At 42.4% G+C, this 12,828-nt stretch overlaps 1 protein-coding gene and 1 non-coding gene across 2 annotated transcripts in view; both read left to right on the forward strand.

Moving 5' to 3' along the window:
- KIF15 (kinesin family member 15) overlaps nucleotides 1-12,828 on the forward strand; it is a 51,628-nt gene that overhangs the window by 29,278 nt on the left and 9,522 nt on the right. Inside the window, exons 18-27 of the mRNA XM_055136561.1 lie at nucleotides 984-1,091; nucleotides 1,707-1,812; nucleotides 3,405-3,570; nucleotides 4,768-4,918; nucleotides 5,166-5,251; nucleotides 6,389-6,458; nucleotides 6,814-6,900; nucleotides 8,080-8,184; nucleotides 9,041-9,163; nucleotides 12,449-12,595. Coding sequence (XP_054992536.1) covers nucleotides 984-1,091; nucleotides 1,707-1,812; nucleotides 3,405-3,570; nucleotides 4,768-4,918; nucleotides 5,166-5,251; nucleotides 6,389-6,458; nucleotides 6,814-6,900; nucleotides 8,080-8,184; nucleotides 9,041-9,163; nucleotides 12,449-12,595 — 1,149 coding nt within the window. The remainder of the gene's footprint in view (nucleotides 1-983; nucleotides 1,092-1,706; nucleotides 1,813-3,404; nucleotides 3,571-4,767; nucleotides 4,919-5,165; nucleotides 5,252-6,388; nucleotides 6,459-6,813; nucleotides 6,901-8,079; nucleotides 8,185-9,040; nucleotides 9,164-12,448; nucleotides 12,596-12,828) is intronic.
- LOC129404668 (small nucleolar RNA SNORA36 family) lies at nucleotides 2,376-2,509 on the forward strand. The gene has a single exon (XR_008630038.1). It is a non-coding gene; the product is annotated as a small nucleolar RNA SNORA36 family (small nucleolar RNA).

The raw sequence follows: 12,828 nt of genomic DNA on the forward strand, positions 1-12,828 counted from the left end.
AAATTATATGTGTATGTAAAGGTTCCCTGACTTGGATTAGCTTTCTTGGATTGGCCATTGCAGTCTTTCAGCAGTCACCTTTATCTTAGAGGGCTTTGGCTTTCTTGAATTTCAGATGACCGGTTTGCTGCCAGCTTCATGTGCGAGAAGAATTGGTTTATCTGGCACAGTGTTGTGCTGCTAAGGAAAGTCAGGTCAGGGTGGGGAGAAGAGGCTGAAGTGCTGGAATGTGAGGCTAGTGCTAGTTTGATTCCCGGCATCATGCCCTGGGCACCTGCAGGGCTCACCCTGGTGGCTCCTGGGCACAGCTAGGCCTGTATAGTGCGGAAAGGCACAACAAATGGGGAATAAAATTAAAAGAAGTGAAAGAATTGAATTACCTGATTGAAATTAGACAGGTCTTGTTATTATGCCAGTAATATTAAAATTGTTTATTTTGGGGCAAGTGTTCCTTCCTTGCACAAACTTGATCCCCAACATCCCGTATAATCCCCTGAGTTTATTTGGAGTGATCCCTGAGCACCGCCAGAGTAAGCCCTGAGCACCACTGGGTATGGTATCCCTCTCCCATTTTTTTTAAATTTATCTTGATTTTAGTGAGTTAATAAATAATTTACCTCACTACTGTACATAAAATTTGACTATACAAAATCCTTTAAACTCTCCTTTTCCAGAGAATAGGAACCTTTCTGGGAAGTAAGTCCATGGAATTTGTAGAGCTTCTGAGCAGTTTCAGGATGGTTGTTGAATGTACCAGGAGTTAAAGTTTGACACTTTCTTTCCTTAAAATTTTCTACTTTGCTAGTCTACAAGTATAATATTAAAGCTGAGAAGTCGTAAAATAGTCTTTGACATTGGCTTCTGGTCTCACTCTCACCTGTGATACCTTTATTCATAGATTTTTTAATTTTCTTTTTATGTGCAGATGAAATAGGGTTTTGTAAAGAGTTCTAAAATAATTTTGACATGTTTTTGTGTTCCAGGAAAAAATGAGTACCCTTCAAGTCAAGTTGGATGAAGAAGAGCATAAAAACCTAAAGCTTCAGCAGCACATTGACAAACTGGAACATCATTCTTCACAAATGCAAGAGGTGAGTGAGCTCATGGACTCAGAAAAAGCAAGAACGTTTCCCTACCGTGAGAGAATCACAGGAAGAAATGATGTCCCAAAGCCTTCGTCAAGACTACTTCTGTTTCCTTCTTTCTTTGGGGATTGCTCTTATGATAATGAGAGACAGACAGACCTACCTCATCTGAGTACTGGCCCACTTAAAATTCACTGGCTCTGTTGCTGTTTGTTGAGAAGTGAGACTCTGGCCTGGTGCCTGCAGCGGCCCCTCTCCTTTCTTTAGCATGGTCTGGGGTCATTCAGTTTTCCTCTACTTGGCAAGATTTTGTTTTTAAATTAATTTTTCTGTTTTGGGGAGCAAGATAGTTTTTATTGGAACTTATTTAGGAAGGTGTGATTGGAGAGAAAAGCAGAAATATTTCTGTTCTCAAGAGAAAATACGGGTTTCTCCACAGTAGAAGGAAACAAGCAAAAGTACATAGAGACAAGCAAGTGAGATGCGTGTGTAAGAGATAACAAGGGTTGAGGAGTGAGCCACTACATTTTACTGTTTAAATTGCAAACAGAAACAAGTAATTAAGTGTGTTTCTCAGCATGCCAGCCTTCTTTTTCCAGTAAAAATGTTTCCTTCCCAAAGCTTTTCTCATCAGAAAGAACTGAGTGGACCAGGCAGCAGCAAGAACATCTCTCAAAATTGAATCTTCTTGAGAAGCAGCTTCAGGACACTCAAATCAAGAATGACTGTAAGTTGGAACAACTGAAACCCCGAAACCCTTGTCATCTTAGTGAGTTTGTCACCCGTTGTCTTATCCACATAGAATTCACGGTGCGCCATAGGTTTTGATTGGGTATTTTTAAAATTTCATTATTAGAGGTTCATCCTTTTAAGTTTGCTATCAGTGGCAATGGTGATATAAAGGAAGATTTTTTTCTCTTGGACTGGTCATAAACACAGACGCAAGTATGTTGAATGTGCTAATGCTACTTTGATAATGAAGTGTATGTGTTCATAGATGAGAGAGTATCATTTCTAATACTTCTCTTCTCCTTGAAAGTAGCACTGTAGCACTGTAGCACTGTCGTCCTGTTGTTCATCGATTTGCTCGAGCGGGCACCAGTAACATCTCCATTGTGAGACTTGTTACTGTTTTTGGTATATTGAATATGCCACGGGTAGCTTGCCAGGCTCTGCTGTGCGGGCAGGATACTCCTTGAAAGTTTGTGCAGTAATTTGTAAAGTGATAACAAAGCAAACTAAACAGAACAACCCAGCTGTTCCCTGGTTTTAATTTAAAAAGTTGCTGGGAACCAAAGCGTTGAGCCTAGTTCAGGGCTGCTTCCCTGTTCTGGTAATAAGACTTTGGGACATTAAGACAAGGTCTGGGAGAGATGATTGGATAGAAGGTATGTCTCTATTCATTTCCCTCCCAACCTACAAAAATGAAAAAAGATGTTACTGGGGAAGAGAGACAGTAGAATGGGAGAGGCACTTGCCCTGCATGTGTCTGAGCTCCGGATTCGATCCGTGGCACAGCATATGGTCCCTTTGGTACTGCCAAGAGTGATCACTGAGCATCGCCAGGTGTGGCTTCAAAAAATGAAACCAAAGAGAAAAGTTACTAATTTCTTATTCTAATTGGTGTTTGCACAGTTTCCACAGTGTCTAACTTGTAGGAGAGGCTGGGGAAGGTGCGTAAAGGACTGGGCTCATGTCTCTCTGCAGGGCGTGTTGGCTCCCTCTCTGGCACTGCCTTTTCCTCCAAGAGCACCACAAGGAGCAAGCCCACTTCCTATCCCCAAACAGACAAAGTTGTAATGATATCATATTCCTAAGGGATCATATCACAATTCTAAGGGATTTTTCAACATGAAATGTTAGGTCATTAAAAACAAACACTTTATTTTTGTGTTGTTTTGGGCCCACATCTTGGCAGTGCTCAAGGCTTACTCCTGGCTCTGGGGTCAGGGGTCACTTATGGTGGGGGCTCAGGGGATCAAACATGGGTGGCTGTGTGCGAGTGAAGTGCCCCACGTCCTGTACTCTCCGCAGCCCTTCTTTTCCCTCTTATATTGAGATTTTGATGCATTGTGATGAAGTATAGAAAAGCCCAGTAAGCTACAGTTCAGAAACATACAACATTTATTTGGTAGACATAAGCCAGAAACCCATGAGCAAGAGTTTCCGGTATGTGTTCCTCAATACCTGTTAGTCGTTTAACTTAAAATTATCTCATTAACTTTTTCTACCAATTATGTCAAAAAGACTTGTCAAAATGATTAACTCACTTTGTAGAATAATCTATTAAGACTTTATTTTTTATTTTTATTTTTATAGTTTTGGAAAGTGAGGTGCATGATCTGCGAGTTGTTCTTCATTCTGCAGACAAGGAGCTGTCTTCAACGAAACTGGAATACAGTGCATTCCGAGACAGTCAGGAGAAGGAGCTCAACAGCCTCTCTGAGAGACACATGCAGGCTCAGCTTCAACTAGATAATGTCAGGTAGAGCTGTTTTATGACGGTCTCAAGTTGACTGATTCGTTTTCAATCCAGAACTTCTTGAAGTACAAGCGTTAGAAACCCAATTGAGACAAGTTAAATTAACAGAAGGAAAGTTTATTGGCTCCCAACACCAGAAGCATCAAGGGCTAATTTTGGTTCCAAGGACAGACTGGATTGAGTCTCAGTGTTGTCAAGTGCACATCCTCTCCCTCTTCTTTCCCCTGCCCCCACCACTTTCTGCTCTATAGTTTTAGTTGGTATTATAAGATTATGTGTTATGCTGTGCTGTCTAAGTCTGTCAGTCTAACTTTAGCCACTGATTGATATCACCTGGAAATTTTCCCCTTCTACTCTTGCTTCGAGATAGATCCGTGTCTTACAACCTTCTTACACATGCTGTCACATCTCTTTTGGAGCCTCAGAGGCCAAGTGATTGAAGAAGAGTTCTTGGCTGAGCTCTGGTCGTTTGGGCATGGCCTTGTACGTCAGTGAAGGGACCAAGAGGATAAAAATGTAGAAAGTAGTAAAGAATACTTATGTGAATGAAATGATCTGCCTATGGTAGAGAGATTTTTCTCTCCTGTTGAGATCAATCTACACGTGTAATTTAATAAAATAAAACCGCTCTCTCAGGAAGGAAGAGCATGTGCTGAATGCTTAGATTGAGCTGTCACCAGTACTAACTAACTGGGGCCCGAGAGAAGAGCTCAACGAACTGGGCTCCTGCTCTGCATACAGGAGGCCTGAGTTTGAGCCCTCAAACCACCTGGTTCCCTGAGCACTGCTGGAAGTAGTTCCTGAGCACAGAACTGGGAGTTGCCCCCAAGCATTGCTGAGTGTGACCCCTAAACCACAAGACCAACAAAATAGTATGTAATTGCCAGTCCCTAACATGACAGTCTAGAACCCTCCCAGTGGGTCTCAGTGCTAATCTACTGCAGAGGATTAAGTACGTGATGGGCGAGAGAATGAGGAAGCTTATGGCACCAGACTGCTATGCCCACCCTGTCTTCCCACTGTCTTGTGGTCTAGGGCTGCCATGTTGAGCACCATGGACAGTTCCCAGTACCACTAGGAATTTAGTACTTCTCTCGGTTGGAAGTAGTCTACTGATGGGAACTACATTCAGATAAATTGAATAGTAGAACTACACTTAATGTTTGTAATTACCCTTGTAAAAATGTTTTCCTGATAAAGATTGGAAAATGAAAAGCTTCTTGAGAGCAAAGCCTGCCTGCAGGATTCCTATGAGAACTTACAAGAAGTAATGAAGTTTGAAATTGACCAACTGTCAAAAAACCTCCAAAACTGCAAAAAGGAAAATGAAAATCTAAAATCTGATCTGAATGTAAGTTAAGAAGGTTGCGGGGATTGGAATATAAATCAGTGCAGAATGGTTTCTTTGCAAGTGTGACACCCTGGGCTTGATTGCTGCCACCTCAGAAGATTGCTTATCAGTGGATTTGTCCCAGAAGTGTGACTGGCACTGGGAAGCAGGGCCAGTGGTGTCACTTTCTGTGTCAGTCACATAGAGTGTGTTTGTTTCTTGGCTATGTTGCTGTTAATAATCACTTGAAATTTAATGTGTTTTTTAGAATTTGATGGAACTTTTTGAGGCAGAAAAAGAACGCAATAACAAATTATTATTGCAATTTGAAGAAGATAAAGAAAACAATTCTAAGTGAGTACTAGTTATATTTTCTATTAACTGATTAATATCATTACTAGCTTATTGTGTTTTTTTTCCCTATTTCCTAAAGTTTTCTAATGCAGCCCAAATTGAGTATTAGATTATTTTGTGTAAATAGTTATGTAGTTTGGCTAAAACTGTGTGGGAGAGCATTTGCCTTACACACGGCCGACCCAGGTTTGATTCCTCTGTCCCTCGAGGAGAGCCTGGCAAGCTACCCGTGGCATATTCAATATGCCAAAAACAGTAACAAGTCTCGCAATGGAGACGTTACTGGTGCCCGTTCGAGCAAATCGATTAGCAATGGGATGACAGTGCTACAGTGCCATTATGTAGTGAATTAAATTTTTTTCCTATGGATTTTTTTCCCCCCTGTGGAATTTTTAAAATGAGTAACAATTATTGGTGCTCAACTTAAGGCTACCTATAAACAAATCACAGTATGTCTACTAAGATGCTTTATAATGATTTGTTGAAAGTATGGACTGATTTGTAGCTCTGTTGTTGATCTCTACTTATTTTCCCTTTGTCCCTTAATAGAAATGCCATTGTCCTTATTCCCTCTCTCTCCACATTTCTTTCCTTGGCCACCCCGTCCTCTTTTGGCTTTGACCAACAGGATGATTATTCAGAATCTGTTTATTCAGTGAACACATACAGAGTTTTTACTATGAGAGCACGTTTCCTCTCAGTCTTAGCAGTTATTACTACATGATCTAGTGAATGCACAAATCTCATTGGGAAGTGGATAGTGGACATTTAATCATCTATTCAAACATTTTGTGATAATCTACAAACCAGGCACTGTTTTGTAAATTATGCCATAACATTTGGAGGAAAGAGTGAACAAGAATCCCCCGTTTTGTCCTAGCATAAAGCTAGGTAATACACAAATTCTGTATGGCATTTGGCATGTGTTATGTTAGGGAGTCCTGAGTTCTCTGAAGAGAAACTTGTGCCACAAAATACTTTCTTAAAAAATTGTGAAGCAAGCAGGTTCAAATTTTCTGACAAGAACATAATACCTCACTTGCCAAATAAAGCCCAGTTGCATAGCCTTGAATCTCCTCTGTACAAATTGACTCAGTTCATTGAATAAACTCAGGAATGAAAATTCTTCTCTTCCAGAGAGATCTTAGAAGTTCTTGAGATCGTCCGTCAGGAGAAACAGAAAGAGATGACCAAGTGTGAGCAGCAGGTACTGAATGCTCTCTCTAAAACTGGGAGAGTCTCACAAGGTTTAGTTTAAAATTTTTTCCAGTGTTTGTAGGCTTAAAATTGATACTACAAAGGTGAACTTCTAATTGGGTATATTGTTTATCAGCTTCTGCTGTTCTAACGCTCAGATGTGTATAACCATAATTTATTGCTGGTCTCCTGTTAGGACCTCAAAGTCTGTCTTTTAACCCAGCCTGTCATTTATAAAGTATAGAAGTATACTTCTAGTGTATACTGTATAATTTGAAGATCAGATAGCAGTTGCTTCTTTAAAAATATGCATATGTGTTGTTTAATTTTGTAATTTAATTATTTTTTGAACATATTTTTCACAGACGGCTAAAGTACAGAAACTAGAAGAGAGTTTGCGAGCCTCAGAAAATGTAATCAGTTCTCTGGAGAAGTCTAGAGACGCTGACAAGGTAAGTGGAGGTGAAAGCTGCCTTTTCTCTCTAAATGCAGCTTCAGTGTTCCAGTCCCTGTTTCGGGGCAGTGGGTGGTTACCATTTCCATAGTGCGCTCAGCTGTTCATCTTCCATGGATGCTTGAGAATGCCTCTTTATTTTATCCCACCACACATTGGTCTGTCATTGTTTCCAGGACACACCCTGCCCTAATGGTTAGTGTGACCCTTTCTTACTGCCTGAGTCCCATGGTTCAAATTCTCAAGTCCCAGGGGTTGACTTTACTTAGAATACTGAAAATAATCTTTATGTGCAAGAATAAAATTAGGTATAAATTCCTCATGTCTAGTATTAGTAATAAGTTAAGCAAATGACTACAAGTACAGAATTATTAAAATATAAGTTGAGGAACAGGAGAGCTATTAATTGGGGAACCTTGCAAGAGGCTGACCTGGGTTTGATTCCATGGCACCCCACACTGTCCTCCAAGCCCCACCAGTAGTGATCTCTGAGCACGGAATCAAGAGTAATCTCTGAGCACTGCTTTGTGGTGCCTCTCTGCACTCCCTACTCCTAACAGTGATCCTTTTGGAAGCTAGAGAGCTAGCTCAAGAGGCTCGAGCACGTCCTTTGTATGTAGGAGGCCCAGTTTTAACCCCCAGCACTACGGTTCCTTGAACACAGACAGGAGTGGTTCACAGGCTCAAAAAAAACCAGCAAAAAGGTTTCCTCCCTGGGGCTGGAGCAATAGCACAGCGGGTAGGGTGTTTGCCTTGCACGCGGCCAACCCGAGTTCGATTCCCAGCATCCCATATGGTCCCCCAAGCACCACCAGGAGTAAATCCTGAGTGCAGAGCCAGGAGTAACCCCTGAGCATCGCCGGGTGTGACCCAAAAAGCAAAAAAAAAAAAGTTTCCTCCCATTCGCTTTCCATTTATTCCTCTTTTTGTTGTTACTCAGTGCCCAGGAGTCCCACGTTTGGTTTCATTGCTCACATTCAGCTGCTTGGGATACAACAGAGAGGTCTCTTCACATGTTTTTGTGTGGGGCAGTGATCAAACGCCATGTTTTTTGTGTGGGGCCGTGCCAGGGGTCTAACTTGCCCCCCACATGCCAGGCAGACACTTTATCCCTCAGCCGTAACCCCAAGCCCTGGCCTAAAAGTCACTGGGAGTAATCGCTTCCTTCACTCATCAGGAAGCTTTAGCTGACCTCATGAGCCAGATTCAGGAGCTGCGAGCATCCGCCTGTGAGAAAGCGGAAACGACAGATGCCCTGAAGCAAGAACTGAAGGACATTAATGTAAGTACTGCTTCCGACAAGATGAAACATTGGAGGGTGAAGTACATGTCACAGGCTCTGTCAGAAAAACGAGTCTGTGTTTAAAAGGTTTGGAAATACTAGTGCAAGCGCACCAGATTTCTGCATCTATGGGATTTTTTAGTCTTGCCTTGCCCGCCTTCTGGGTGCATCTCCAGAGGAAGCACTAGCTGCTGTGTTTCCAGATTTTACTCACTTGGGCCCAGTACTGGCTCCATCATGTGGGAGTGGTTGGTCCAAACTGAAGCCAAAACAGCAATTGCACCTGTGACAGCTAAGTTTATCTGGTGTTTCCTTCAATATTAAAAAAAAATTATTTAGGTTCCTTTAGAAATGACAATACAGGGGCTGAAGCAATAGCACAGTGGATAGGGCATTTGCCTTGCACTCGGCCGACCCGGGTTAGAATCCCAGCATCCCATATGGTCCCCCGAGCACCGCCAGGAGTGATTCCTGAGTGCATGAGCCAGGAGTAACCCCTGTGCATCGCCGGGTGTGACCCAAAAATAAAAAAAAAAAAACAACAAAAAAAAACAAATGATAATACAGAATTTTTCTTTCATTGGACATTTTAGTTTCCTAAAGTACTTGTTTCTCTTGCGTATAGCTAAACGATAATGCTTCTACCTTCCCTTGGGTCACAATGAAGGTTTCTGTCACTGCCCTTCATTCCTCAGCCTTGGAACTCGTGGCACCCCATAGGTATTCTGACGGGGGCTTTGTCACTGGTACCTGTGTGAGTTGCACACTCCCTCCCCCCTTCAGACTCACCATCATTTCAGTCTGTGAACAGTCATCAAGCCAAAACAGCTTTTGTTTCATGACTTGTTCTCTGCAGTGCAAATACAACTTGGCTTTGGCGGACAAAGAAGAGAGCAAAGAGTTGGTTAAGAAACAGGAAACAGAGATCCTGGAACTGAAAGAAACCCTAAGACTGAGAATATTCTCTGAGGATATAGAGGTAGATGTTAACATATCATGACTCTTGTTTCACTTTGTAAATTATCCCTGTGTCTAAGTATATATGGAAGTTATTACTAAAGAAATCAGAGCCCTTTTCCTGAGAGTAATTGGAAAATGATAAAAAGAAAATTTGAGCGTTTATGGATTTCATATATTTTTATTCTGTTCCTGCAGCATGCTAAGTTCCTTTGAAGGATCCTCTTTCCAAAAGGAGCTCAGTAGAAAGTGCATTGACTCAGATGCAGTCTTGGCAGTGTGGAATGGCTGGTTATCAAATATCTCAAGCTTGCTTCTTGTATGTAGGGGTTTTTTTGTCTTGTTTTGTTTGAGCAACATGCCCTCATGAATTTGGGCTTTGCAGAATAGGCCCTCCCAGAGATTAGTAGGTTTTAAGGTTTTTTTAATGGTTATAAATTTATCATTTTAAAATTTTAAAAATTAATCAGTACTGTTAAATGATGGAAGGAGCGTAAAGCTATATATAATATATATATATTTATATATTATGTATTCCCTTTTGTGAATTCTCTCTAGGTATTTTCAACAGACTAAATACTTTTATGTTGCTTTCTTTTTTTTTTAATTTTTAAATTTTTATTTTCATAAGATTGTTCACAGGCTGGAGCGATAGCACAGCGGGTAGGGCATTTGGGTTCGACCTGGGTTCTATTCCTCCGCTCCTCTCAGAGAGCCCGGCAAGCTACTGAGAGTATCTCGCCCACACGGCAGAGCCTGGCAAGCTACCCGTGGTGTATTCGATATGCCCAAAAAAAAAAAAAAAAAACAGTAACAAGAAGTTTCACAATGGAGACGTTACTGGTTCCCGCTCGAGCAAATCGATGAGCAATGGGATAACAGTGATACAGTAATGTTGCTCACCATTAATTGATTACATTCAATATTCCAGCACCAATCCCACTACCATTACACCTTCCCATCACCATTATTTTGAATTGTTTCACCACCATTCAATCCTGCCTACCACAGGCAGATGCTAGATAATATATTTTCTATTGCTTATTATGAATATCATGAGAGGTCATGCAGCCACTTTCGTGGCCATGCGCTCCTGGAAAATTCTAAAATTGTAAATGATTTGGATCTGGAGACATCTTTGTAGGGAGCTGATGCATTTTGTGATTTATCTGTGAATCTCTGGATCAAGGCCAGTGACGTTCTTAAGTCATGCCCTAAGGCAGTTCATGGGCATGACAGCCAAGACCCCAAGGGGGCGGGGAGACGGGAAATGTTGGTCCATCACTGCCTCCAGCAGCCTTTTTTCTTAGTGGTGACCCAATAGATTTCCTAATGGCAAATCTTTATTGAATTCAAATACTCTAAGACCTATACTTAGATTGGCATTTGGGAGTCAGAGAAAAATTGAAAATCTTTGCCTCAAATCACACCATGCAATTTAAGAAATAACTATTATGGTGATGTGAGAATACGAAAGTGTAGGAGGGAGATGATTGTCAGACCTGGGGGATTCCAAGCGCTTCTCTGAGGAGAGTACTTGAACAGAACTTGGCAGCTCGGGGTGTTCGTGGAGTATGCGGCCAGGGGCACAGTCGGGAGTGGCCAGTCTGGTGCCACTGTTGAGGTGGAGACACTGGTTTCTGTGTGTTGGGAAGGTTCTCGAGGATCAGCTGTCTCTTAGAAACCACACAGTGGTACAGTGTTACTGTCCTCCTCATAGTCTGGTCGAGGCAGGAGAGAAGATGAGCCTCAGGTTCTTCTTGTGGATGACAGAGCCGAGCAATGTGGCAGGCCCACATTTGACAGAGGTGATCTTTCATGTGCGGTCGAGTCAAAACTGCCTATGAGCCCAGTCAGGTATCACCCCCTAAAAAACTTTACTGCAATAAGAGCAATATTTAAAGATCATACCAGTGATAACTATTTCAACGAGCAGATACACAGAGAAGATCAAAGTACTTAAACCTCTACTGAAGTTTACATTCATTCTTTGGGGAGGTTCTTTGGAAACACAGCCTTCAGTCTTCCATTTAGGCTTCCCCTTTTAGAAATTTAGCCTGAAGAAATAATTTAGACTGGGAAGGCCGAGGGGAATAGCACAGGGCCGCAGATCCCTGCTGGACAAGACCAAGTGCCCAGCGGCCTCCCATGCTGAGCAGCTCCAACGTCTGCTGTCCTGGGTAGGAACAGCAGCCCGAAGTGTGAGTGCCACACAGGGTGCCACAACTGAAGAGCCAGTGGGCGCCATGACCAGCGCCTGTGAGCACTTTGTGAGCACATGTGGACACCACAGCCTCTGCTCATTGTGATAGTGACAGCAGCAACAGTGGGCGGGGGCGGAGTTAGGAAAGAATAGAGCTGAGAATTAAGTGCCCGTGGTAGGAAATTCCTCATCAGCCAACGTGCCAGGACATTTAATGATGGCTCAAGTTCCGGGACAGCTGTGCTGTGAAGTCGAGTTGCTGCTGAAGTAAAGATGAGGCTGATGTGCTAAGCCTGAGTGTGCAGTGCTGCACTGGGCTGTATCAAGTGATGGGTATTTAGACACTTGAGTGTATGTTTGCAGATGTGTGTGCACCTTTTAAATAGTCAAAGCAAATAGGTTGTGCTCTGATTTGGTAGATTATATATGCTGCAGACATAACGGGAATTGTGTGTACAGCCTACCAGAATTGAGTCCTTCGCAATTTTCCATTGGTTAGTCCCCCTGAAATTTGAATGCCTGATGACAGTGTATCATAGTCTGGTAGTTCACAGCTGACTGAGGCACTCATCAAAGGTAGAGACCTATGCATTGATTTCCTGAAGGAAAGACATATAAGCTTTTAGATTCTGGGAAAGGGGAGGGGAGAATGCAGTTAAACAGAATGGGCTACATAGACTATTTACTGTAATATTAATCTCTAAAAGTTTTTACCTAAAAATTAACTTTTCAGGTGGCTAGAGAGATAGTACATCAGCTAAGGCACTTGGCTTGCACGCAGCTGACCTGGGTTCTATCCCCAGCATCCCATATGGTCCCCTGAGCCTGCCAAGTGTGGCCCCAAAACAAAATAATATTCAGGGGGCTGGAACTGTACTACAGGGGTTAAAAAGTGCTTGCTTTGCACAAAGCTGAACTTGATTGGATCCTGGCTGGCACTGTGTATGGTCCCCTGAGCCCCACCAGGAATGATTCTTGAGTACCTCCAGGTTTGCTCCCCACTAAAAAAGTAAATTAGCTTTTGAAAATCATACCTAATATTTTTTGTGAATCTTTATTAGAGGACCCTAGTTAAATTGTTTTGTGGATCTTGTCACCTTTCAGAGGGATATGCTTTGTGAGGACCTGGCTCATGCCACTGAACAACTGAACCTGCTCACCGAGGCCTCCAAAAAGCACTCGGGGCTAATGCAGGCGGCTCAGGAGGAGCTGAGCAAGAAAGAAACTCTGATTCAGGAACTGCAGCAGGAGGTGAGGTGCACGGACGCGTGGTCAGGACTGGAGTCGGGAGGGGCAGGAGAAACTAGATATGTATAATTGTTAAGCATGTACTTTTTACCTCTGTCCTAAGGTAGATGATATGAAAGGCAACTCCAGTTTTTATAACTTACTACTTTAAAAATCGACACAGCGGGGCTGGAGCAATAGCACAGCGGGGAGGGCGTTTGCCTTGCATGCAGTCAACCCAGGTTCGATTCCCAGCA

The sequence above is a fragment of the Sorex araneus genome, chromosome 4, assembly GCF_027595985.1.
Source record: "Sorex araneus isolate mSorAra2 chromosome 4, mSorAra2.pri, whole genome shotgun sequence".
Lineage (NCBI taxonomy): Eukaryota > Metazoa > Chordata > Mammalia > Eulipotyphla > Soricidae > Sorex > Sorex araneus.